Source organism: Chrysemys picta, chromosome 9 (genome assembly GCF_011386835.1).
Source record: "Chrysemys picta bellii isolate R12L10 chromosome 9, ASM1138683v2, whole genome shotgun sequence".
In the NCBI taxonomy this organism is placed as follows: domain Eukaryota; kingdom Metazoa; phylum Chordata; order Testudines; family Emydidae; genus Chrysemys; species Chrysemys picta.
The window spans coordinates 35137263-35163445 of record NC_088799.1 but is presented as its reverse complement, the minus strand read 5'-3'; the positions used below and the strand labels follow the sequence as shown (position 1 = coordinate 35163445).

Genomic DNA, 26183 nt, shown 5'->3' with positions numbered 1-26183 from the left:
CCTACCTTATCACCCTTTTCTCCAGCGGGCCCAGGCAGCCCATTCTCACCTCTCTGTCCTTTTTCTCCTTGCAAACCAGCTGGCCCTGTACATCCCAAAGATCCAATTGGACCTTGAGCCCCTAGGTGACCAGGCTGACCCTGAAAGAAACAGAAGAAATAATTCAGAGTTAGTTCAGTAAACAAATATACTTAGCCTCCCTCTGGCTGCTGCTGATGGTGTGGAGAACACTGTGAGTAAAACAAAGTTTGAAATATTTACAAATTGTACATTTAGTAATATAATTACCAATATTTCAGATAGTCGCTTTGAAAAATATTTTGGCTTTACTTTTATGTTGTTGTGGTTACTCTCTATTGATATTGCAGACGAATACTACACTTTTGGCATGTTTATGCTTTGAATAAAATGTAAAAGGTGCTAAAGTCCTATAGGATTTAAGCTCCTATATCACTTGTCCACTTCTGAAAATTTTACCTGTCAATCTGAATCATTTTATAATGACTAATTTAAAAAAAAATCCAGGTTCCAACAGAGTACATTTAAATAGAATGGTTGGGATTTTTTTAAAAGTACCTTTTTCAAAAAGTATATCTGTTCATCTTACCTGTCAATGTTTCAGTGAGGGAGAAACTACCTATTTGGGGAATCAGTAAAATGGCAATACACAAAGTGCTGCCACGTGCACAAAATAAACAAACTGAAAAATATTAAGAACTGGTTTGCTCACTAAGTTCTTTCCCCCATAGTCATTCTAGGTGTTACTAGCAAATACAACATTATTAGAGGAAAAATGATTGTCCAACTGACAGTCTCCCTTTAACTTAAGGTTCTCTTTGCTCTTCTAAAGTTGGTTTAGACATTAGTGTCACAGTAGTAACTTCATAATTAAGACTGAAAAACTTTCAGTTCTAAGTCATTCTTTTTACCAGGGTGGATTTGATCTAAATCAAATTGATTTAAATCATGATCACTAGTCAGGAAGACTCAATTTAATCATTGATTTCTACATAAAAGTGCATTCTTGTTGGTTGTTATAAGCTTAATACATATTCTTCACAACTCAGAGATAGATGTAGGTTTCATTTTTAGAAGGTACACATTATACGTTTTTAAAGTGATTTATTTTGAAAACTTTTCAGATTAGTTTTACAGCTATATCAGAAAATGAATGATTGTTTGGTTATTTCATTTACCAAAGGTAATTGAAGCAGATATTTATGAAGTCATTGGGAGGTGAACTATTTCCAACTCAACAGGTTAATCATTAATATTTGGAGGATTTTCTTGCCATGCTGTATTAGGAAGAGAACATCACCAGACAGACATTTAAATTGTTTTATTTAATTAAAACAACAACGTTATGTATTCTGAATTTTTTTCTTCAACAGCAAACATATAATATTTTAACAAAACAAGCATATGAATTTTTGAATTTAGTTAAACATTCAAGTTTTTTAAAAATCAGGTTTGTTTTTGTTAAAATTGTTTTAAACTAAAATAGTTTCATGAAATATTAAAAAAAAAAAAAATTAAATCGACAATGTCAGCCAGGTCAACATGAGAAACTTATATTGGCTTCTGCAGCTAACTCAGTCGTCTTCCCCTTCATTTTCCTATTTGTCCATAATCTGGAAAAGAAAAACAAGCTTTCCTGCTTTTTCAGGTCCCAAACTATTTCTCAATTTGGAATGAATTAGTCCAAAGGAAGAAAATATTCTTTCTACACTGGCAGAAGCAGCTACTTCTGTTAAAAGTGAGATTATCACTTCAACAGTCTCTGAATCCAAGTTCTTAAGTGACTTCCACCAGTTCACTGGTGTGACTTTCTTTAAAAGATCAGCAGCAAGCATATATTTCTTGAATGGTTCTTATTCCCAAACTGGATCTTTTTTTCAGCATGCTGTCATTATAGGTTTTTCCTTCTAGTGAGAGAATGGTATGGTAGATCTTAAATCAATGAAAGCTACACTCAGAAAGACCTCAAGACTTCTGGAATATGCTGCACAAACAGTTTCACTTTTGTTTCTACTTCCTGTCCCTCCCATCTCACATTTATCTCCAGACGTCTTCTCCTTGCCCAGATCTATTCCATCCCCAACAATCTTCTATTCATTGAACTTTTTGAAACTTTGCACTTTTAAAGAGAGATAAGGGATTGACTCTATGTACACAAATTTGCAGAGGGACAATAGTGTTGAGGTCTGTTATTTCCCACCTCTATACATTTATTTATTATATTTCTCACATCTATATATCCTGCTTTTTACAAGCAAGTTATCTCTGGAGACACAAATCCACAGTTTGAGAACTGCAAAACTAAGTATCTCTGATGGTATCTTCTAGACTGAGCACTGAGTCCCATTGGGTAGATAGAAAGATTAACCTATACAGAAGCCCCTGGAACGCCATAAAATTGGATCCCTAATCCATGAACTATTGGAACTCATTTATAAACATGAACATCAAGAGAGAAGGAACACAAGCCAAAATAGGGAAAGGACATGCTAAAGAATATTTAGATAAATTGGATGTATTCAAGTTGGTAGGGCCTACTGAAATTCACCGTGGAGTACTTGTCTTAAGGAACTAGCTGAAGCAATTGTGGAACTCGTAGTGATTATCTTTGAGAATTCATGAAGGACAGGTGAGATCCCAGAGGACTGGAAAAGGGCTAACACAGTACCTGTCTTTATATATATTTTTTTAAATGTGATGTGTGTGGGGGGGGGAGGGAGACGACGACAGAGAAGACCCAGGGAATTATAGACCAGTCAGCCAAACTTCAATAGCTGGAAAGATAATTTATTCCAATTATTAAGCACCTAGAGGATAATAAAGTTATAAGTAATAGCTGGCATGGGTTAGTCGAGAACAAATCATGCCAAACCAACTTAATTTCCTTCTTTGATAGGGTTACTGGCCTAGTGGATAGGGGGAAGCTATAGATGTGATTTTTGTTTTTGTTTAAGTAAGTCTTTTGACACAGTTCCATGTGACATTTTCATAAGCCAAGTAGGAAAGTGTAGTTTGGATGAAATTACTATAAAGTGGGTGAAAAACTGGTTAAAATGACTTTCTGTCAGGCTGGGAGAACGTATCTAGTGGGATCCGTCAGTGGTCTGGTACTGTTCAACATTTTCATTAATTACTTGGATGATGGAGAGGAGAGTGTGCTTATAAAATTTGCAGATAAGGACAAACTGGGTGGGGTTGCTAGCGCTTAGAAGGACAGGAATAGAATTCAAATGACAAATTGGAAGACAAATTGGAAGAATTGGTCTGAAACCAACAAGATGAAATTCAATAAAGGTACAGTATGTGCAAAGTACTTCACTTAGGAATGAAAAACTGAATGCACAACTACAAAATGGAGAATAATTGGCTAGGTGGTAGTACTGCTGAAAAGGATCTGGGAGCTATAGTAAATCGTGAACCGAATATGAGTCAACAATGTGCTGCAGTTGCAAAAAAGGCTGGAGTACTGTGTCCAGTTCCAGGCACTCCACTTTAGGAAAAAGGTGGACAAATTTGAGAGAGTCCAAAAGAGAGCCCCCAAAATGATAAAAGAAAACCTGAGCTGAGAGGAAAGATTAAAAGAACTGGGTGTGTTTAGTCTTGAGAAAAGAAGACTGAGAGTTGATCGGATAATAGTCCTCAAATATGTTACGGGATGTTGTAAATAAGATTGTGATCAATTCTTCTCCATGTCCACTGAAGGTAAAGAGATTTTAAGTTAAATATTATGAGAAATGTTCTAACTGTAAGCAAAGTTAAGGACTTTAATAACTTACCAAGGGAGGTTATGGAATTCCTGTTATTGGAGGTTTTTAAGAACAGCTTAGACACGGTCACTGATTGTCTAGGCGTTTACTTGGCTCTGCCTCTTCACAGAGGGCTGGACTAGATAACCTTTCAAGGTTCCTTCCAGCCCTACATTTCTATGATTATATTTTCTATGATATACAAAACTTTTCTTAAACATTACATGAATATATTGTCTCATACTATAGAATTAGAATTTATAATCCCTATTCCATGATGAGATATATTTGAGCTATAATGTATCTTAATTAAAACTATCTTTAGATAGGTTTTTTCCTCAAAAAGCATTTTATCAAAAAAATCTGATTTAAATAAAAAAAATCCGATTTTAAAAAAAAATTAATTGATTTTTATCCACCCTGCTTTTTACTCCCTTCTTACTGTTCTCTTTTTCTGAAAGACCTGATGCTTAGCCAGGGTCAGGAGAGCTGACAGTAAATCAGAGAAGCTGTACTAGTTTGCTGGACTCAAGTTGCAGTGGGGGAGGTCCAGGTTGGATATCAGGAAAAACTATTTCACTAGGAGGGTGGTGAAACACTGGAATGCGTTACCTAGGGAGGTGGTGGAGTCTCCTTCCTTGGAGGTTTTTAAGGCCCGGCTTGACAAAGCCCTGGCTGGGATGATTTAGCTGGGAATTGGTCCTGCTTTGAGCAGGGGGTTGGACTAGATGACCTCTTGAGGTCCCTTCCAACTCTGATATTCTATGATTCTATGACTTTGAAAAATTACTTGATTTTCTATTTGTTAAAGTTATTTTAACCTTTTTGGCCTACTCATAATTCAAAGACAGCTTGCAGTAAAATGTGCAATCTTGCCCTGTGCTTAGTTCTCTATGAAAATAGAGTTTAATTTCCAGGAAAAATACGTTCCTCAAGATAATAACTGTTTCTCGCTGGAACCTTCATCGGGTCTCCAATACCTTCTGTGAGATGCCTAGCATCAGTTACACTTTTGCTGGCTATGCCAATGCACGTTCTACCTTTTGTAAGCTTTAGAACTCAATGAGTGCCACATTTTAGTCCCTCAGAAGCATGATCAGAGACTCATTATTTTAGCACAATCAAAGAGACTGTGAAAGTCAGACTGAATTGGGAATGTTTTTTCTTTCAAGTGATATTTGCACTTCTATCAGTTTTTCTAGCTTATATATCTTCCATCATTTTCTCCCAGAGTTAAATGTATCATTCAACAATTGCTAAATTTCTGTAAAATTAATATGATGGTTATTAGGTAACTTCTTTGTAAACATCTCTGTAACTAATGTCTATGCCTAGCAATACTATACAGATCACCTGTATATATTTTAAAGTAATATATATATTCCAAAAGGGAAAAGGCTTAAGGATGGTGTCTGTTCCCTTCCCTAGCCAAAGGTTAGCAACATTTTTCAGTTTTTTTCCCCTCCAAGTAGCCTAATGAACTTTAACTAATGTTATATTCAAAAGATTGAATACAGCAAGCTTTCTATTAAATTTATAATAGGTAGGTTTTTCTTTACCTGCCCCCCTCTCCATTCCTACACTTCCTACCGTGTACCTTTTTCACTGTCACTATTTAATTACGGTATATTTGTTTTTCTCTGAAACATAGTCTCCTCCTTTTGAAGATTGTTTTTTTTCTTTTCTGACTTAGCCTATCTACTACTGTATCTAACATAATCCAAGGGCAGAATTGAGCCCAATCTTCTAAGGGAAAGCGTATGGCTCAAAGCTGACCACCTGAGGGCAGCAAAGAATTCTGGAATGCAATCTCCAGTCACAGAAACAACAGCCAGTACATTCACTTCATTTCAGGGGTTGGAAGAGCGCAAAATGTCAATTAACAAGGGATGCAGACAGATATTTGTTGGCTTCAGTAGTAAAATTATTTCTTTAAGTGGCAGAAGAGAGGTAAATTTTACCCAGTTTAGACTTTTAATTTGAACACTTGATTCTGTATGAACACAATCTTTTCCTTGAATTACAATTAGGGGTTTGGGGTGACGAGGCCCCTTTTCTTTATATTTGTTCCTTTATTTTTTCTTAAATTAAGAGGACCATGGTGTAAGCCTCCTCATCTTTTAAAGATGATATAGGATATTTGCATATGAGTCCATGAATAAAACAGTAATTCTTTTGAATTTTGTTACTGACTTTGATTGGAGGATTTCAACATTTATTGATTAAACCACAGCACACCTTTGTGAGCTAGGGAAAGGATATGAGATAGGGATCACTTCGACCACGGCTGAAATGCAGCCCCCCACTCATGTGGTACTCAGCAGCTCTCCAACATTTCATAGCAACTGTGCACAACAGCTTAGGGCAAGAAGTAAAGTACCATGTTTAACTGAGATAGCAGAAGAAACATAGGTAGCAACAATATAATTTACCACAATTTACTAAACTCAATGCAGGACTTTCCATGGCCTGCTGTCATGCAGGTCAGATGATCATAATGGTCCCTTCTGGTCTTTAAAAAAAAAAAAAAAAAGCGATGAGTAAGCCCTGCTCCCATTGACTTCAGTGGTGCAGGATCATGCACTTAGCGTGGGCGCAAGATGAACCTTATAAGTACAGTAGAACCAACTGAGCCAAGCTGCCAGGGTATGGCTGAAGGATGCCCTGAGTAGTGCAAAGCAACAGAGGGTCCTGTGGCACCTTTGAGACTAACAGAAGTACTGGGAGCATAAGCTTTCGTGGGTAAGAACCTCACTTCTTCAGATGCAAGACTAACACGGCTACCCCTCTGATACCTGAGTAGTGCAGTTATTCAAATCCATGTGGCCCTTGAGAGACCTTTGAATTTGTGGCAAAACCAGCCCCCATTTGTTCCATAGAGGGGAACCCACCCTCCTGACAGAATGACTTGATGACGTGTAAGAGGAACCCCAGACCTGGACCTGGCCTCTGGGAAAATCTGCAGGAGGGGCTGACTGGCCCTCAGCAAGTTAATATAACTAATTGCATCACCTTAGGGCATGTCTACACTTGCCATTTAAAGTGCAAAATGTCCCTTTTTTGTGCAAAAACTCTGGGAGCGTCTACACTTGTTAATGACTTTTTGCGGTGAAGTTTCACCACAAAAAGAAAACCACCTTCATGAGAGGCATACAGCTCTTACCACTGTTCTTTTTGCGGTGATGTGAAAGTGAAGACACGTTCTTCCAGTGTAAACACTTTTTGGCCTCTGGAGGATACCCACAGTGCCAAAAGTGACCATTCTGGCCAGCACCTCCGCTGCTCTGACCCCAGGTAAACGAACGTCCACCCCTCCCCATGTAAATCCCAGGAAGTTTGAAACTCCCTTTCCTGTTGTGAGTACTCACCTGGACAGGTGACCATGGCTGCTCCACGTAGCAAACCATCCCCTGCTTGGAGCAATGCCGAGCTACTGGACCTGATCACTGTTTGGGGAGAGGAGTGCCAGCTGTGTTCCAGCCGTAGGAATTGCAATACCTACGAGCAGATTGCACGCAGCTTGCAGGAGAAGGGGCATAACAGGGAAACACTGAAGTGCAGAGCAAAGGTGAAGGAGCTGAGGAACACATACCACAAGGTGAGGGAGGCAAACCGTGGGTATGGTGCTGCGCCCCAAAGCTGCCGTTTTTACAGTGAGTTGGATGCAATCCTAAGTGGTGACCCCCACCCAGGGCCGGCTCTAGGAAAGCAAGCAGTTGCTTGGGGCAGCAGATTTGCAAGGGGCGCAAGAATCCAGCATGGGAGCTGAGAACCAACAGGGGGCCCTGGGAGCTGTAGTTCCTTGGTTAGCTCCCTGCCTATAGAGCCAGCCCTGGAGCAGGGAAAGAACTACATTTCCCAGCATTCCCTTGGCCACTAGCAACAGGAAAGGGTGCGGGAAGGAGTGTGGAACTGAAATCTGCAGCTTGTTGTGAACGGTAGGTACAGAGCCAGCTCTAGGTTTTTTGCTGCCCCCCCCCACACCCCTGTACTGCCCCAGCCCTGGACTCTCCCCTGCCCACACCCCTTGCTGCCCCAGCTCTGGCCCCCACCTGCACTCCCCTGCTGCCCCAGCCCTGGGCTCTTCCCCCCCCACACGCCCCCTGCCGCCCCAGCTCTGGCCCCCACCTGCACCCCCCTGCTGCCCCAGCCCTGGGCATCCCCTCCCTCACCCCCTGCTGCCCCAGCTCTGGCCCCCACCTGCACTCCCCTGCTGCCCCAGCCCTGGGCTCTCTCCCCACCCGCACCTCCTGCTGCCCCAGCCCTGGGCTCTCTCCCCCCCCCTGTACCCCCTGCCACCCCAGCTCTGGCCCCCACCCGTACCCCCTGCTGCCCTAGTCCTGGGCTCTTCCCCCACACGCACCTCCTGCCGCCCCAGCCCTGGGCTCTCCCCCAAAGAAGGAATTGGGGGGACTAAATGGACAGTGCACCTCTCTATCTGAAGCCTAGCAAGGGAGGTACGTGGATCCCACTAGAATTTAAAATGAAAAGTAAGGGAGGGGAGGCTCTGCTAGAGGACCTGGGCAGCTTTAGATACAGAACCAGGCACTTAGGAGAATTTCTACTTCTGAGCCATGGAAGCAGAAATTGACTTTTCCTTTCCAGATATAGCTAATATTCAGAAAGGGAATCTAGCACCTGCCTTCCTGATTTGAACACCCTCAAAATTCAGGAGTGCTCAAGCTCAATTTGGGCAGCTGTTACTTCATTTCCCCCAAATCAAATATACGGCTCCACTGTAACTTGCTGTAGAAAAAGTAGAATAAATTGAGCAAGAAACACTTCCCAGTGGTTATTAGGACTGGAATTGCTATTTTCAACAGCCATTGTTTTTTGTTTTTTTGTTTTTTGTTTTAGTTTTATTTGTTTAAAAGGAAGACCGTGATAATGCATTCCCCATAGAAACAAAAGAATAATAAAGGCACCTCAACTTCTTCTCATTTATGTAGGACAGTCTTATAATATGCATCCAGATATCCTCCAGTCACACAAGCTGAACATTGTTCCACTTTACTGCAGTTCTGTAACCATATGGGAACCAATCCTGTCTGTGTTCTGTGCACATCCAAAATTCCTGCTGAATGACCTGCCCTGGGAGCGAGTTACCAGTGACCCAGGGCTGGGGCGGCAGGAGGGTGCAGTTGGGGGGGGGGGAGGGGGAGAACCCAGAACTGGGGTGGGGGGCAGCCAAAATTTTTTTTGCTTGGGGCAGCAAAGAAACTAGAGCCGGCCCTGCCCCCACCTCCATTGCAAAGTGCCCAGTGGACACTTCTGCATATCTGGAGGCAGTGGAAAGTGGGCTTAGCCAGGAGGAGGAGGAGGTTATATATGAGGAGGAGGAGGCTGAGGAAGCTGTGGAGCCCGCTGCTGCATGCACTCAGGGCCCCTTCTCCACTCTGGAGGTGTCTAGCCAGTGTGAGCAGCCACTGTCTGCTGAGGCAGAGGCAAGAGAGCAGAGCTCTGGTAAGTTGCTTTGTTTTGACAATGGATAAAGCAGGTTGAGGGCACAGAAAAGTACTAAGGTGGCTGTGTTTGTGTGCTGGGTGCCCTCCCTTCATGCTAGCCCTTTTCAGAATGGGTGTATGCAATAAACCCTCTAACCCTGCGTTCCCTTGCCATTGCTGGGTTCTTGTGCACCATGGGTGCTTGATTTTTGTCACCAAGACAGTGATTTCTTACCAGTGGTATATTTAGGGTTACCATATTTCAACAATCAAAAAAGAGGACGGGAGGAGCCCCGCCCTTGCCCTAGCCCCACCCCCGTCCTGTCCTAGCCCCGCCCCTGCCCCTTCCACTCCCTCCCACTTCCTGCCCCCTCAGAACCCCCAACCCTCCCCCCCACTCCTTGTCCCCTGATTGCCCCCCAGGACTCCACCCCCTCCCTAAGCCTCCCTGCCTCTTGTCCCCTGACTGCCTCCTCCTGAGACCTTCGCCACATCCTAACTGGCCCCCTAGGACCCTACCCCCTACCTGTCCCCTGACTGCCCCAACCCTTATCCACACCCCCACCCCCTGACAGCCCCCCCCCAGAACTCCTGACCCATCTAAACCCCTCTGCTCCCTGTCCCCTGACAGCCCCCTCCTGGGACCCCTGCTCCTAACTGCCCTCCAGAACCCCACCCCCTACCTAAGCCTCCCTGTTCCTTATCCCCTAACTGCCCCTTCCTAAGACCCCTCTCCCTAACTGCCCCCCAGGACCCTACCCCCTACCTGTACCCTGACTGCCCAAAACCTTATCCACCCTCCCCCAGAAAGCCCGCCCCGAACTCCCGACCCCCCCCGCTCCTTGTCCCCTAACTGCCCCCTCCTGAGACCCCCCACCTGTACCCTGACTGCCCAAAACCTTACACCCCCAACCCCCAGACAGCCCCCCCCCAGAACTCCCAAACACCCCCACCGCTCCTTGTCCCCTAACTGCCCCCTCCTGAGACCCCCCACCTGTACTCTGCCCAAAACCTTACACCCCCAACACCCAGACAGCCCCCCCCCCAAACTCCCTGACCCATCCAACCCTCCCCCCTGCTCCCTGTCTCTTGATTACCCCCCCCCCCCCAACCTCCCTGCCGCTTCTCTGGCCCCTCCGGCCCCCTTACTGTGCTGCAGAGCAGCGCGCTCGACAGCGGGGGAGGGCAGCAGGCTCGGAGCTCCAGGCGAACGGCCGGTGATCTGTGAGTGCAGGGCGGGGGGAGGGAGGGAGAGGAGGGGAGTGGTGTCAAGTTTCAGGAGGGAGGAGGGGGAAGTGCAAGCAGGGCTCTGGCTCTGGCTGTCGGAGCCCCGGCTGGTCTGTAAGCCACGCGCACGCTCTGCATGGGGGCGGGGGAGGAGGGGAAGTCCGGACATTGACAAATTCCCCCCGGACGCTATTTTTAACCCGAAAAAGCCGGACTTGTCCGGGGGAATCCGGACGAATGGTAACCCTAGGTATATTGCAATGTACATAGTGATTCCTGTATGTATGTTTCACAGCAATGTGTTGCTTCTGTCTCCCCAGAAATGACTGTGGAAGACCCACCCCTCACTGTAGCAGACCGTCTGTGACACATAAGCGGCCAAGATGCACTAAGGCAGACATGTTTCGTGAGGTGATTCTGCACTCTGAAGCGGAGACACATGATAAAAATAAATGGAGAGAAACCATGACAAACTGGAAAGAGGGAGAGAACCGAGACCAAAAAGAGAATAATGCATTCCATAGGGAAGCCACGGGGAGGCTAATCAGCGTTCTGGAGCATCAGACAGATAGGTTGCATTCTCTCATTACACTGCCGAGTGACCTGATTCGTGCCCGCCCCCCATTGCAGCAAGTGCAGAATTCTTTCCCATGCACTCCCCAAACTCCCACTGCACATTCTTATAGGCTCACTGCAAATTTTTCCATGCCTCAACAATCCACACCCCCAGACAGCTTGTCAAACAACAGCTGGCGTTACACACAGCTGTGAGGTATACGGGCCCCCCACCCTGAACACCACCATCACTGAGGATGGATATATGTGCATATGGTGTTTTCTCTCTTTTTTTTTTTTTAAATAAAAAGCACACATTTTTCAAAAAGAAGCAAGATTCATTTGTGAGTTCACATTTCTTTACATGTCATCACAGCTACAAGTCAACTAGCACTTCATCTTCACTGAAATTACAGACAGAACCACCATGTAGCACAGCACATGCTGTTAACACTTCCTTTCCCAAGCACAGCAACAAACTTTAATGATTTTGATTTTCAAACTTTTCCCTCAAGGCATCTTGGATCCTAACTGCCACATGTTGTGCCCCTCTAATAGCCCTGGTATCTGGCTGCTGAAATTCAGCAGCCAGGGGTTCGGCCTCCACGCTCCCCGTATGAGTAAATCTTTCGCCCTTCCCCTCACAAATGTTATGTAAAGTACAGCACGCCGCAATAACCATGGGAATATTTTCCTCACTCATTTCCAGTCTACTGTACAAACATCTCCAGCGTGCTTTCAAATGGCCAAATGTACATTCGACATACGATTTATGTACTCGGTGCCAAGGTGGGCCGGGGAAACAATAGGGATGTGCGTTCCATCTATCACCCCATCACAGTTAGGGAAGCCCATTTCTACAAACCATCCAAAATGTCACGCACATTACCGAGAGTCACGGTCCTGCGCAGTAGGATGTGATTAATGGTCTTGCACACTTAAGTTACCACGGCACCAATGGTCGATCAACCCACTCCAAACTGGTTTGTAACTGTCCGTTGTCTCCAACTTCCACAATGCAATTGCCACACACTTCTCTACAGTGAATGCAGCTCTCAGTCTGGTGTCCTTGCGACGCAGGTCTGGAGAAAGCTCAGCACCCAGTTCCATGAAGGTGGCTTTCTGCATCCGAAAGTTTTGAAGCTACTGGTCATCATCCCAGACATGCATAATGATATGATCCCCCCACTCTGAGCGAGTTTCCCTAGCTGTTCCATAGTGCTCAGCTAATGCCAAAAGCAATCGAATGTTACTTATTTCCATTTCAGGCAGCTCATCAGGCAGCTCTGACTGCAGTTCTCTTTGGAAGTTTAAGAAGAGCTGCACTGCCACGCGCGATGTGCAGGTGACAGCTATCAGCGCAGTGGACAATAGAGCAGGATCCATTCCTACTTGTAGATGTGGCGGGGAAAGCAGCCAGACAGAAAGGGGTGTTAAAAAATGCCGTGAAAGAAGCAAGGAAGTAATGAGGCTGGTGGGACATGAAGCAGTGCATCACAGGGCACTGAGCAGGGACCAGAATGCCTTGCGCTCACCCCACCCTCTTCCCACAAGACCTATTGTCAAAATGGAGAGAGCTGTACTGTGGGATAGCAGCCCTAGTGTGCTGCTCTCATCAGCGATGGAAGTGCTACTAATGTAAACACTCTGATGCCTGAGGAATTAAGTGAGTACACAAACCAGCGTTTTACTTTCCCCCGGTTACCTATCACCGGTGAAACTTACAGCACAAAAACTCTGTAAGTGTAGACATACCCTTAGGGCATGGCTACACTTGCAGATGTAGAGCACTGTGAGTTAAACCAGCCCTCAGAGAGCACATTAGGGAAAGCGCTGCAGTGTGTCCACACTGTCAGCTGCAAGCACACTGGCGTGGCCACATTTGCGGCACTTGCAATGGCATTGGGAGTGGTGCATTATGAGCAACTATCCCACAGAGCACCTCTTCCCATTCTGGTGCTGTGGCTTGTGGGAATGGGGCGGGGGGGCATTCTGGGTCCTGTCCCAATGCCCCGTGATGCATTGCTTCACATCCCAGCAATCCCTGTGCTTCCGTCCACATTTGGCACCATCTTTCAACGTTTTTTGTACTGCGCACTCTGTTTCCCTTTCGTTCTGCGGGAATGGATCCCGAAGTGCTGAGGAATATGCTGATGGGTCTCAACAGCATGTCACGTTTGGCAGTCGAGTTACTCCTTGGAGTCGATGATGATATCGACTAACATAACACATATGACACGAGATTGCATGTGGCATTCACGGACATGCTCACCACTGTGGAATGCCGCTTTCGAGTTTGGGAAACAAGCACCGAGTGGTGGGATCACATCATCATGCAAGTCTGGGACGACGAGCAGTGGCTGCAGAACTTTCGGATGAGAAAAGCCACTTTCATGGGATTGTGTGATGAGCTCACCCCTCCACCCTTCAGAGCAAGGACATGAGATTGAGAGCTGCCTTGCCAGTGGAGAAGCAGGTGGCAACTCCAGACAGCTACCGATCGGTCGCTAACCAGTTTGGAGTGGGAAAGTTGACCGTTGAAATCATGTTGATGCAAGTTTGCAGGGCCATTAATCACATCCTGCTCAGAAGAACCATGACTCTGGGTAACATGCAGGACATTGTGGCTGGCTTTGCACAAATGGGTTTCCCTGACAGCGGAGGAGTGATATATGGGACGCATATTCCAATTCTGGCACCAGCCCACCTAGCCTCCGAGTACATTAATCGGAAGGGGTATTTTTCTATGGTTCTCCAGGCACTTGTGGATCACCGTGGGCATTTCATTGACATTAACACAGGCTGGTCCAGAAAGGTGCATGACACGCATCTTTCAGAACACTAGCCTGTTCAGGAACCTGCAAGCCGGGACTTTTTTCCCAGGCCAGAAGATCACCGTAGTGGAAGTCGAAATGCCCATTGTGATCCTTGGAGACCCCGCTTACACTGTAATGCCGTGGCTCAGGAAACCCTACACAGGGAGCAGCAAGAAGTGGTTCAACAACAGGCTGAGCAGGTGCAGAATGACTGTGGAGTGTGCTTTTGGCCATTTAAAGGGCTGCTGGCTCTTTTTGTATGGGAAGCTGGACCGTAACCAGTGACAGCATCCCTGCGGTTATATCCGCGTGCTGTACCCTCCATAACATTTGTGAAGGGAAGGGTGAAAGATTCACTCAGGCATGGAACTCGGAGGTTCAACACTTGGAGGCTGAATTTGAACAGCCAGAGAGCAGGGCTATTAGAGGGGCCCAACACGGGGCTGCAAGGATTAGGGATGCCTTGAGGGAGCAATTTGAGGCTGAAAGCCACCAGTAATGTTTGGTGCCCTGCACGGGAGTGAAGTGCAGTGGTTCCAATGTTAGTAGGAATCTGTACTTGCTACACTGACTTGCAGTGCCTGTTGCTTTCCTGGGCTAAGGTATCTTTTACCTTATGCAAGAATAAAGAATGTTTTCAAAGCCAAAAAATCATTTATTGAAAAGAAAATTCATGTATTGAAAAGAAACACAACTGTTTGGGAAACAGAAAGAGAAAGGGGATGGGGTGGGGAGTGGTTCAATCACAGATTTGCATATGTCCTGTTCTCATACTCAGCCTTCCTGTCTGGAGTGCTGTGCAATGAGTGCTGCATTTCAGGATCGCTATAATGCATGGTGATGGGGGTTGTGTGCAGTGAGTAAGGGTCGTAGTTTGCAGGGCTGGGAGGTGAAGCTACAAGTGTTGGAGGCAGCTGGTGGCGATAAGAACCCAGATGTTGGGGAAAGTGGGTTGGAGGTGACATGGGGGCACAAGGGAAAGAGTTTTGGGACAAGGGCTGCAGGGAGGGGGGCAGGCACGGTAGTGCTCCGCCTGCATGGCTATGAGTGCCTGGATCGAGTCTGCTTGGCGCTCCATGATGTTTATCAGCTGCTCCGTGCTTTGTTGCCGGCGCTCTGCACTTTGGTACTAGCGCTCATCATTCTGCTGGCAGAACCTTCTTTCACTCTCCCTCTACTCCTGCACTTTTTGATTCACACCAGACAGAGCAATGATTTGCCCGTACTTAAAGACAAGCACAGTCTATACAATAGCAGAATTTTCCTGTCCCAAAGCAAGCACACATAACCCACAGAAGCCCCCAAATGGTGAGTAAGCACAGAGTCGAGGGGGACTGATCGTTTCACTGCCGTACTGTCCTCTGGGTTTCTGTGCCTTGGGGAGAGCCAACAGCTGCAGGGAGCCCCTATACTGAACACTGTCCCCATATTTTCCACAGGAGTTCATCCTGGAAGATATCTCGTTGCTGAGGGTGACCTGGGAAGCAAGGGAGGGTCTTCTACTGCAATGCAGCTTCTGCCTGGCCCATATACAGCTTGCCTGTGCGCAGCAATGGTCCCCCCGCCTGTCATGGCACAGTGGTGCGGACATGTTAGCCTGACTGGGACAAGGAGTAAAGTAGTGCTCCCAAGGAACCTGCACAAGTGAATTGCACACCTTCTAGATGAGACCTTTGAAGAGATCACTGAGGCCGATTACCACAATGTGAGAGAGCGCATCAACACCCTATTCCACATCTAGGCATGCATGCAGCCCTAACCCTCCTTGCCCCAAGAGCCTGCACTGAATAACTTCCTTCCCAAAATAAAAGCCGCTTACCGGGAACCTCCTCTGGTGTTTGTCTTTCTCCAGGCACCGGCTGCTGCAACTGGCTACCTCCCTCCTGGCTTGAGAACAGCTCCTGGCTGCATGCATCTAGGGATTCCGGGGTGTCTTCCTCTGCCTCAGCACCCTTGCTCCCGCTTTCCTCCTCCTCCTGCCTTGGTGAACTGGGCTCTGAAGTGTCCATGGTGGTTCTTGGTGGGGTTGCCAACCAGTATTGCATCCAGCTCTTTGTAGAAACGGCAGGTCACGGGGGCAGCACCGGAGCGGCAGTTTGCCTCGCGGGCTTTGCGGTAGGCATTCCGCAGCTCCTTCACTTTAACCCTGCACTGCAGTGTGTCCCGGTCATGGCCTCTTTCCATCATGTCCCTTGATATCTGCCCGAAGGTATCGTAATTCCTACGGCTGGAGCACAGCTGGGACTGGACAGCTTCCTCTCCCCAAACACTGATGAGGTCCAGCACCTCGCCTCTGCTCCATACTGGGGCATGTGGAGGCATGGTTACCTGGAAAGATGCGCTGAGAGCACTCCACGCCTGGCTGAGCGAACAGAAAGGGGATTTTCAAAATTCCCAGAGAATTTAAAGGATGGGTCTGATGGTTGGTCACCTGAGGGCAGGGCAGTAGAATTCGAAGTGATGACCAGAGTGGCTAGAACAGGCATTGTGGGACACTTCTGGAGGCTGATCAGAGCGCATTGACAGGACAGGGCATCCACACTGGCGCAGTGGCGCTCCAGCCAGGGCACACCAAGCATTATGCCTCTTGCGGAGGTGGATTACCAGGAGCGCTCCAGCCACTGAGTCAGAACGCTCTACGTGCCTTGACAGTGTGGACACGTTGTGAGTTAGAGTGCATTAAAGCAGCCCTGTGTGCTCTAACTCGCAAGTGTAGCCATGCCCTTAGACTCCCTCAGACAGTGTAAGGGAGTCTTACAGCATGTCTAGATACAGAATTGCTCTGGTTTAACTCAAGCTGTGATGTTATACCAATTTAATTAAACTGGTACAAAAAACGGTGGACACACTTATTCTGGTGTGGCTTAAATCGATTAGGGATCAATTTACACACTAAACTGAAATAAGTGTGTCCACACAGGGATTTGTACTGATTTAACTAAACAAGTTTAACTAAACTAGTGCAAGTTTGTGTGTAGACAAGACCACAGTTAGCAAAAAGGGATCAAGCTCCTTGTTATACATCACATCTGAATTTGATCCGAGATCTCTTCTCTCACAACAAACACCTTAGCCTGTCTAGGTGACCAGAAAAGGTGATTTAAAAAATCATGTTAGCTAACATAATTTGAACCCCCTCTTAACACCTGGCATAGACACAATTTAACACCTTTATAATTATGTTTGCTGCTCCCCACCCCTTTCAAGGCTGTAAATTAGCTGCTTGTGAGAGGCAAGCAAATATCATTGGGAAGTTCACATTAAGCATCCAAAGTCACAGGACTGGGTTAAGCTCCGAAGTGGGGATTTCTTTGTTTCCGTATCTACTTAAGTTAATATATTTTGCTTTCTTGTTATAAGCAGAGGTACTTTAGAGAAAGACCTTGCTGATGTTGTCTCTGTGTTCGATTTCTTGCTGAATTATTCCACCACCTAAGAGCTCTCCCACCTCACAAAGTACCTGGCGTGAAACTGGTGTGCAGGAATCTTTTTCTACACCCATATTTAATCTAGGATTTCGCTTCAAGACTCAGCAAGTCAAACAGCTTTTAATATGTTGCTTTTCCTCATTCCCAACTTGACCTGTGAAAGGTGGGATGCTCTCCTTAATTCCAGCACACACACAAGCAAACTGGGCATCAGAAAAGGATGTGGAGGCAGCGGTCTCTTCAAGCAGTAGAACTGGAGAAAAGGATTATTTGCATGGATTAAGCGTGTTGAGCCAATTCTACTTAAAAGTACTATGAAACATTCCCCTTTCATGACACATTAACAGAGAATGCCTTTGTTTGAAGTGTACATTTGGGATCAAGTCTGATCCTTAGCTGTATGTGCACAGATTCCACTGAACTCAAATAGGAGCCACATGTGTATCTGAGTGCAGAATTTAGCTCTCTGTGTTAAACTTGTATGCTTCCCTATATAATCACAAAAAGGGAATCCCTACTAGGGATGTTACATTTTTTAATAACTGGATACCATTGTTTGTTTTTAATATCTAGACTGCCACACCACAGGACATCACTGGAATGCAGTGTGTTCTGCCCACACCCTTCCCTCCCTTTGTGGCAGGAGAGTGTTTGGCTTAATTCCTCCATGCTACAAGGATCCCTAACTACTTATTTAATGCAATTTTAGGATAGTGCAAAGAGGCTATAGCTTAGGACAGAATTTAGCTCTAGCTGTTGTTCCCTGATGGTGGGTGTGAATCTGATCTAGCCAGTGACTTCATGACCTTGTTGTAATTAGGAATAGTTTATGCTAATGTGATCCCTCCTGCAGATTGCTTCCAGCAATAAACAGGAATAATAGAGCCCTGGAGGCAGCTCAATGGACCTGCATGGAATGTTCTCTGACTTCTTGGTGGATAGCTTGGCAAGTTCTGGTTTTCTATATGAATTCCATCAGGACTCGTAAACTAATAATATCCCATTCTTTCCTCTTTGGATGTTGAATGTAAGTAATAAACAGTGAATCACTTGGGCAATATGGAAAATGCCTGCTGTTCCTCCACAATGGCAATAAGGGTAATGTCCGGTGTTCCCACACACCTGCTTGAGGGAGGGAAAAAAGCAAGAGTAGCTGAAGATTTTTCATTGTGTTGACAGGACCAGATATGCTGTGCAGCAGAGAGATAGCATGAAGAGCTGCATCTGGCCATGCCTGTTCCTGGAATGCCAGCCTGGACCAAGTAGTTTTGCTTACCCTAGCAAACAAATAGACTTCCCAAGTGTAAGGTCATCTATGGCTTCCCTCTGAAGCCACTGGAAGAAGGTATTGGGAGTGGAAAACAAAAGCGACTTGTTGATAGCTCCCGAAATTTGGATTACACCAAAATGGTGTAAGGGGTGTGGGTGTGAAAATTGAAGCTGAAAGTCACTTGTCAAAGACTGAAAGTTTGGCACATTTTCTAAAATAACTTTCTTTATAAATAGGGCTTCTGGGTTTTGGTGTAAAGTTTTTAGTTTTTAGTTTATTTTATGCAGACTATGACCCATTTTCAGACTGATTCATTTTATCTATTCAAAAATCTAATTTCCAAAGCATTTCAGTCCAAATTTTCCTCCCAGTTAAAATTTTCAATTCAGAAAATGTTCTCCCACTTGATATATGTCTACTGAATTAGACAACTTCTCAACAACATACTTGGGGACATTCTCCAACAGAAAAGTTGAAAATTCAAAATAGCTTACATTCTTTTTAGTGAGAGGAAAAAACCCATGAAAAATAGCTTAGAGATAATTTTACCAATTAAAACCTAAGGGCTAGATTGCAGAACCCTTGAGATTATGCAGCACTTACTTAACACAAATAGTGTCATGTGCATAATGTTAATCACATGCAAAAATCTTTGCATAGTCGGGGCCATTGACTTCAGAGAGCCTACTCATGTGAATAAGTGCACACCCACATGATTAAGGGTTGCACAAGCTAGTCCCAAAGTAGGAAACTAATTATAAAGGTGACTGTTTAATTAGCAACAAATGATGCAGCAGGCAAGCAGAATGGTAGGAGACAAAACTTTATTAAATATGCTAGGAGGCTCTGCACTTTTTGTCTGTCTACTCTGGCCCTGGTCTTTCTTCAGCATAGGTCCCTCCTGAAACCTGACCCTCTTTCTCCCATTCTACTCATCATGTTACCGGCACCATTTCCTGCATTACCATGTTTAAATTTAATTATTGACTTTATTTTTCAGTTTATAAAAGTGCCCCTCACTTGGTCTCTGCAGAATAATGAAAAAAAATAACCCAGCAAGATTTTCAAATTTAAGGTGTGGTCCAGCAAACACATACGTCAGTAACTCCAGTTGTGTAAGTATTCCCATTGACAAAGGGACTAGTGATCCAATTAAAATTACTCACATAAGCATTTGCAGGATTGGCCCGAATGCATGCATAATGAAACATATACAATTGCACTGCCTAATTTTTGCATGCAACTAACTGATATGCACATGGAAATCAAGTATGTACATGTACACATGGCTGTGTGCGTGCAACTGAATTGTGTTCATAACTTAAGCTCTTCACTTGCTTCAACTGGCAGTGTGTGACTATATGTTCTTACATTTGGAAAAGCAACTTTATTTATTTTAGACAAAAGCTACAATAAGATGGAGTTCAGGTTGAGGGTAAATATCAGTCATTTGGAATAAAGCCTATGGACTATGGTAATCATCCCCAAAATAAACACTGCAAACCTAGGAAATTCAGTAAAAGCTAACCTTAAAACAAATCTGAACATGCTGAGGTATGAAAATGCAGTTAAGAGGCATCCAAACAACCTTAACTTTGCCCTGTGGTGACAATAAAAGAGAAATGTGTCTCTAAAAGTCAATTTAATCTAATCTGGAACTGGATTTAAAAACCATTTTAATCTAACCTAAAATTAGATTCCTGACTGCAGCCCTAATATATATCAATCATGATTGTATGGTTATTGCATAGCATCACTAAAAGGACCATTACATATATATAATTAACAAACTTTTCTTTACTTGTATTATAAAAGTGAGTGCAGTATACATCCCATCCCTGTAATGTGCAATGTGCTGCTTACCTGCTTATTTACTTGCACTAGTGACTTTTCTTTTCCTGTGTTTATTTGCATCACAGTCATTAGATGCATATGCACCATGCCAGACAGTACTTGCAGAAGGTTTAAATGGCACCGTCAGAGGAGGCCCTCCGAAGAAAAGAGGCCTTCTAAACTCAGGCAGAAGTTTAACACCCGGGTGCTATAAAGGAAGAGTAATTCCTACACACTAGTAGACCAGTGCACCCCCTGAGCAGACCTTGAGGTTTTCCTGTGATTTGGCCCATTCTCCTGACCAATGAAGGATTGCAGTCTGGACAGTATGAGTAGGTCTTGTCTCTCAAGGAGCAGGAGGTTATACTGGTGTTTTTACGTGATCTGTTAAAAGACTGTCTGGCAACTAGGATGTCAAGATATTTGTCCATCTGCTTCTATTTTAACATGTATATAATTGTCCTTACTTTTCTTCCACCTAGCACAGTTTCTGTTAATTCAAGCATGCCTATCAGTGTTTCCATTCTTGATTACCATGGTATTGCTTGCCTCATCCTTCCTTTATCTAGCTCCCACTTCTCAAGATATCCTTGTCCAGGGGAGAATCTTTCCTAACCTGTCATTTTATGGGGGAGATTTTCTTTTCACAGGCAAAAATGGTTTTAGGGGCCCAACTCCCTTTGATTTCCAATGAGAGTTGGGTGCCTAACTCCTTTAGAAACCTCTGAAAACCCCAGCCATAATTAATAGTAGGTGCGCTGTATAAAAATGCGATAAATACCCAGTAAATGTTATGTGAAATATAGTAAGATAAAGATTTTGAAATCAATGGGAACTTCCAGGTGCTCAGCACTTCTGAAAAATCAGGCCACTTATATCAGTAACCTAAATATGGAGGAGCCTAATTTCAGGCTCCTATTGTCTTCTAAAATGTTACTTTAGTCTTTTCTTTAGGCTATCCAGTGCATGAAGATAGCTTCACTTCAATCTTAATTTACAAAGTTAAATATATTTCACCCGTCACCATTACTTGCAATTAAATCATGTTGATCTACACTTGTGTGCAGTAAGAAAAGCCACAAAGCAAATTAGAACATGTTTTAAGGAAGCATAGAAAATACCTGTAATTCAACAATGACATCACTATGAGCAGATGCACTTCAGTTTTAGAAATGTAAAGTAAAGTTAGATCCTAAAAGAATTAGCCCCGATTCAACATTTCATTACATTGACGTAGCAGGTATAACAAAGTGGAGAATTGGGCCAATATTATTTAATTAATAACTGTTTAGTCTCTACCCTCTATTAGTTTAATTCTAGCGTGCGTGTGTGTGTTTGTGTGTGTGTGTGTGCATGTGTTAAAATTCTATCTTTTCAGTGACTTACATCACACGTACATTAACTGTCCCGTGGGGACCCTGCTGGCACTGCTGTGACCCAAATAGTACTACATTAATGTGGACTAGGGGACTTTTAGTGAGTGCCAGCAGGGTCAGTTAGTGCCCAGATATGGCTCAGTTAGTGTGCGTGTACTAGAATTTACACCCCTCTATGTGGGCTAATGCACAGCGTAGACAAGCCCCAAGTCTCTGAGTGCACATCTTAGGTGACTACTCAAACTTGGAGTGTAGGAGCTGGATTTTATAATGTACTATGAGAATTAATGTATGATTTAATTTCATCCTGTCAGCCACCCCTTTTTGAATAGCAGAAAGGAATGACAGACCAGAACAACCCTTATGAGTGATTACGGTCACCCTTTTGTTTTAGAATAAGTTATAAAGCTACTATGGTTTCCTATATGTATTACAAATTAGGAAGTAAGAGACAGGATTCTCTATTGTACCTATGTTAAGAAGATTAGAGGAATGTTGAGGGCCTGAAGCCCCAATGTGAATTGTTTTAGTTATAAGATTTAGCAAGGCTTGATTTACAATGTATTCTGCTGAATATACAATACTGCTGTCTGTATACCTTTGAAGGTTTCTGTAAGAGATTGTTTGTGTGAATGAGGCATGCATGCATCAGAAAAAGATAAGGTGTGAAAGCCATCACAAATGTCCAGATGGTCAAGAAGAAGTGAGAGACTTGGAAAGACCAGAAGACAATCAGAAAACATCCATTGTATCCGATGTTAAACATGTTAGCAGCATTGACAACCTCAGAGGTGAGGCAAGACAACAAATAAGAGATAACGATGGGAAGCCCGACAATAACCATCAAATGATACCACCACTTAAGGACTAATGATGACAGGATGACATTGCAAAATGCATGGACTCAAATGGAAATTTACATCTATAAAGCTAGGGTGTTTTGCCATGGAACTCTGGGTTCAGTCCTGCAAAGCCTCGGAGCATCGGATAGCGACCGACAGAACCCAGCTCCACACTCGTGCTCAGTCTAACTGGCCATTAGATTGACTTGAGTTACAACAGACTGGTAACTATGAACATCACTGGCAGGGGAGAGAGAGAGAGAGAGAGAGAGAGAGAGAGAGAGAGAGAGAGAGAGAGTGTGTGTGTGTGTGTGTGTGTGTGTGTGTGTGTGTGTGTGTGTGTGTGTGTGTGTGTGTGTGTGTGTCTAAAAAGCTTATGCTAACTGTGGTATTCTCAATAAACGCTGTGTGTATTTACCTTCCTCTATAAAGATCCCATGTGCTTTGTATGAGCATAACAGGAGTTCTTGGAGCCTGGGGAAAGCCAGCCTGATAGTATTCACTCCCATGTTGATCAGATGAAGCCTTTTCACCTTGAGGCCATGGTTGAAAGGCTCCTTTGTTTACTAAGGCTTTTTCCGTAAGTGTGATGGGAAACTGCATTAAGTCAGTGTTCTGGAGGGATTTATTAGTCACAGAGACCACTCTTATTAGCCAACTGCCTGTCTTGAAGAACCATTCAGAACTATTTCCAAATGTAATGAGTACAAGTCTGTTATCTCCATTTTAACAGTGATTGCTTAATGGAAGCAGTTTTCTAATAAAAGTGCAACAGCCCGGTACTGAGTATATGTCAAAATGCTCTACTGTCTCATCATCTACTTAGCAAAACACATTACAGTGAGCGAGTTTACTGAAGAAACTCTAAACAGACTACATTCTGAAGTTTATAATGCCACCAGTGCTATTATATATTCCCTTTACTATGCCTTATTTTAAATAGCCACAAAAAACTCCCTTAAATGAAAATAGCAGCTATTTTTGTTGAAAGTTATTCCACCTAAGAATTGGATTATACATGGAAAATCCCTTTAACAAAATGCACCAACTCAGGAACGACAGCAGTCTGAACATACTGCATTCAGCTAGAACGCCTGGCCTCATGTACTAGACTTGATTAATCATGTGATAACTGTTTGCTGTTCAGACGCATTCAGGTGTACAGCTAACACTTAACATTGTTTGGCCCAAGGACAAGTATAAAGCAATGATGGGTTTAGACTCAAAGTCACCACAATGACAGAAGTAATATCTTTTCTGCAAAAAATCATTCCTATGCATTCAAGCAAGTGTATCACAAATAATGCACTTTCAGAAAGTATGTTTTCACCCCAATGCACCTTTTTATGATCGATCAGTGGTTTTCAACTTGCAGTCTGCAGACCCCCCAGGGAGTCTTTTAGACAGGGGTCTGCAGACTATGTCTAAAAGGTCCGCAAAAGGTTGTCATTTCACAGAACAGTGGTTTTCAACCTGTGGTACGAAAACTATGTCTAAGATTTCCAAAAGGGTCTGCACCTTTGAAATTTTTTAGGGGTCTGCAAATGAAAAAAGATTGAAAACCACTGTGATAGATCAATGGCACCAACTAACAAGCTTAACCACTAGTTAGTCAAATCAATGTAACCTATAACCTAAAATACATTACTGAATGCACATAACATTAACTAATCAAGTACAGGGTTGTCTTACTTGTGGAGCATGAGATGTAAAAAGGCATGTGTGTTCTTACCACGCAAGAAACAGCCCTAACTGTGCAGAACACAAAGAAAAAATAGATCATCAGAGAAGCTTACCCACAGATACCCTGTGTTTAAAAACTGATTCTGCAAGAATCAAGGACCAGGCCAGACTTTTCACTAGACACTAATAGTCTAGAGATGTCTTGAAAGTCCAGTTAAAGACAATCAGTCCTTGAATCCTTAGCTCTAAAGCAGCTGAACCCCAAAAGCCTGCTAAAGCTCTGTGACAAAATCCATGTAACTACAATAACCTTTTACTATATATGGGCCTCATCCAACACACTTCTGAAGTCAATGAAAATCTTTCCATGGATTTCAATGGACTTTGGATCAAGCATTTGTGTTTTTCAGACTAGTCAACCAGAAACTCAGTAATGAACACAGGAAAATCATTTCTTGATATTCTCTAAACTCTACCGTTCCTAATTCTACAAAGTTGAATTTTAAAGTTTGCTTCAGATTGTACTGGTTTACAAACTAACTACTTAATGAAAACAGGCTAAAATACAACACATTTTACTGATTGCTTTCCATGAAAAACCTGTTTTCTTGCAAACTATACCATGCTGTTTAATGGAAAACAAGTTAAATAAACACAGCCTTTATCTCACACATGAACTTTGATCATTTGTCTCTCTAAATTCAAGCCTATTTATGATTTGTAAACAAACATCAGCAACTAGGCTATTGCTTTCCCACCCAGCGTTCTGAGCCCCACCCGGCATTTTAAAAAAGATGGAACTGGGGCTCTGGGAAACAGAATGTCTTGGGTAGGGGGACCACTTAACTCCATGGCATGCTCTGCAGTGAGATGAGCAAATTTGGTGGGGTCATGAAGGAGTAAGTCCATGGCAGCACAAAGCATAAGGAATTCATATAGCCTTGGAGGAGCGCAACCGGTACTAGAGAGAGGCCAATATCAATCCTGGGATCCACAAGCTTTAGAGGCTGCAGCACCTGCACTCTCTGCAGTCCCCGAATTCCCTCTCCTCAAGTTGAGAATTTAAAAGGACACCACATAAAATGAATGATACAGAATTTTCTAGGCCATCTGTTCTCCCGTACGTTTTACCAAAGATAAGGTATGACCCTTAAGTATTGTACCTTCTTTTTATAGCAATAGGTAGCCACTTGAAAGGTATTAGAAAACAATGAAGTATAGAGTTGTAACCAGACTATCAAACTGAGAAATCATTAAATATTTCAACATATAATAACCAGAAGAGGGTCATGCCAAGACAAAGGGGTCAAAGTGAAGCCCGGAAATTTTTTAGTAAATAACCAGACAATAATTTCCTCCAAAGTAAAGATGCGATTCCTATTTTTTGCCTTCTTTCAGGACAGATCCCTTACTTAGGGATATAGAATGAGTACTGAGATCTGCATACCAAGTGAACTGAAAAGTGTAGTGAATCCTTTGAAAATTCTACTTTGAAGCTGGAACCTAACTTGGGATCGGTTATATCACCTCCATAGACAGGGCCGGCTTTGGCTTTTTTGACGCCCCAAGGAAAAAAAAAATCCGTGTGGGGCGGCCAGAAGCAGGGTGCAGGGAGACTCCCTGCACTGCAGACATGCCCTGGGCAGCGGAGTGCACGCCCCGGCTAGCGGGGGGGAGAGGGAGGGAGTGGGGGGAGAGAGAGAAGGGGGGCGGCCAGGGCTTCCTTCCTTCCAGTCGCGCTGCCTGCCGGGAGGGCTCCGTGCTGCTCTGGTCGGCGGGCAGGGAAGGACGTGGGCTGCCCTGCCAGCCTTGCTGCAGACCTGGCACCGGCTGGGGCAGACGGAGTGCGCAGCCCGCTCCCAGCGGGGCACTCCCCTTCTCCGCCCGCCACCCCCTACAGAGGGGCGAACCAAAATGAAAAGAAACCTGCGGGGCGGGCAGAGCA

The 26183-nt window shown here is 44.2% G+C and overlaps 1 protein-coding gene and 1 long non-coding RNA gene across 4 annotated transcripts in view; one reads left to right on the top strand and one right to left on the bottom strand.

Moving 5' to 3' along the window:
- The window catches only part of COL4A4 (collagen type IV alpha 4 chain), a 130677-nt gene that overhangs the window by 78479 nt on the left and 26015 nt on the right, over positions 1-26183 (bottom strand). For 2 of the 3 annotated variants that reach the window (XR_010590655.1, XM_065558006.1), the window contains exon 4: positions 6-140. Coding sequence is in view for 1 of the 3 variants with exons in the window: in XM_065558006.1 (XP_065414078.1) it covers positions 6-140 (135 nt within the window). In the remaining 2 variants the exon portion in view is untranslated. Of the gene's footprint in view, positions 1-5; positions 141-7132; positions 7501-26183 lie in introns of those variants that run through there. The other variant, XR_010590656.1, reaches the window with a different exon arrangement.
- On the top strand, positions 7501-11288 carry LOC122174015 (uncharacterized). The gene is made up of 2 exons (XR_006175232.2): positions 7501-7702; positions 10756-11288. It is a non-coding gene; the product is annotated as an uncharacterized LOC122174015 (long non-coding RNA).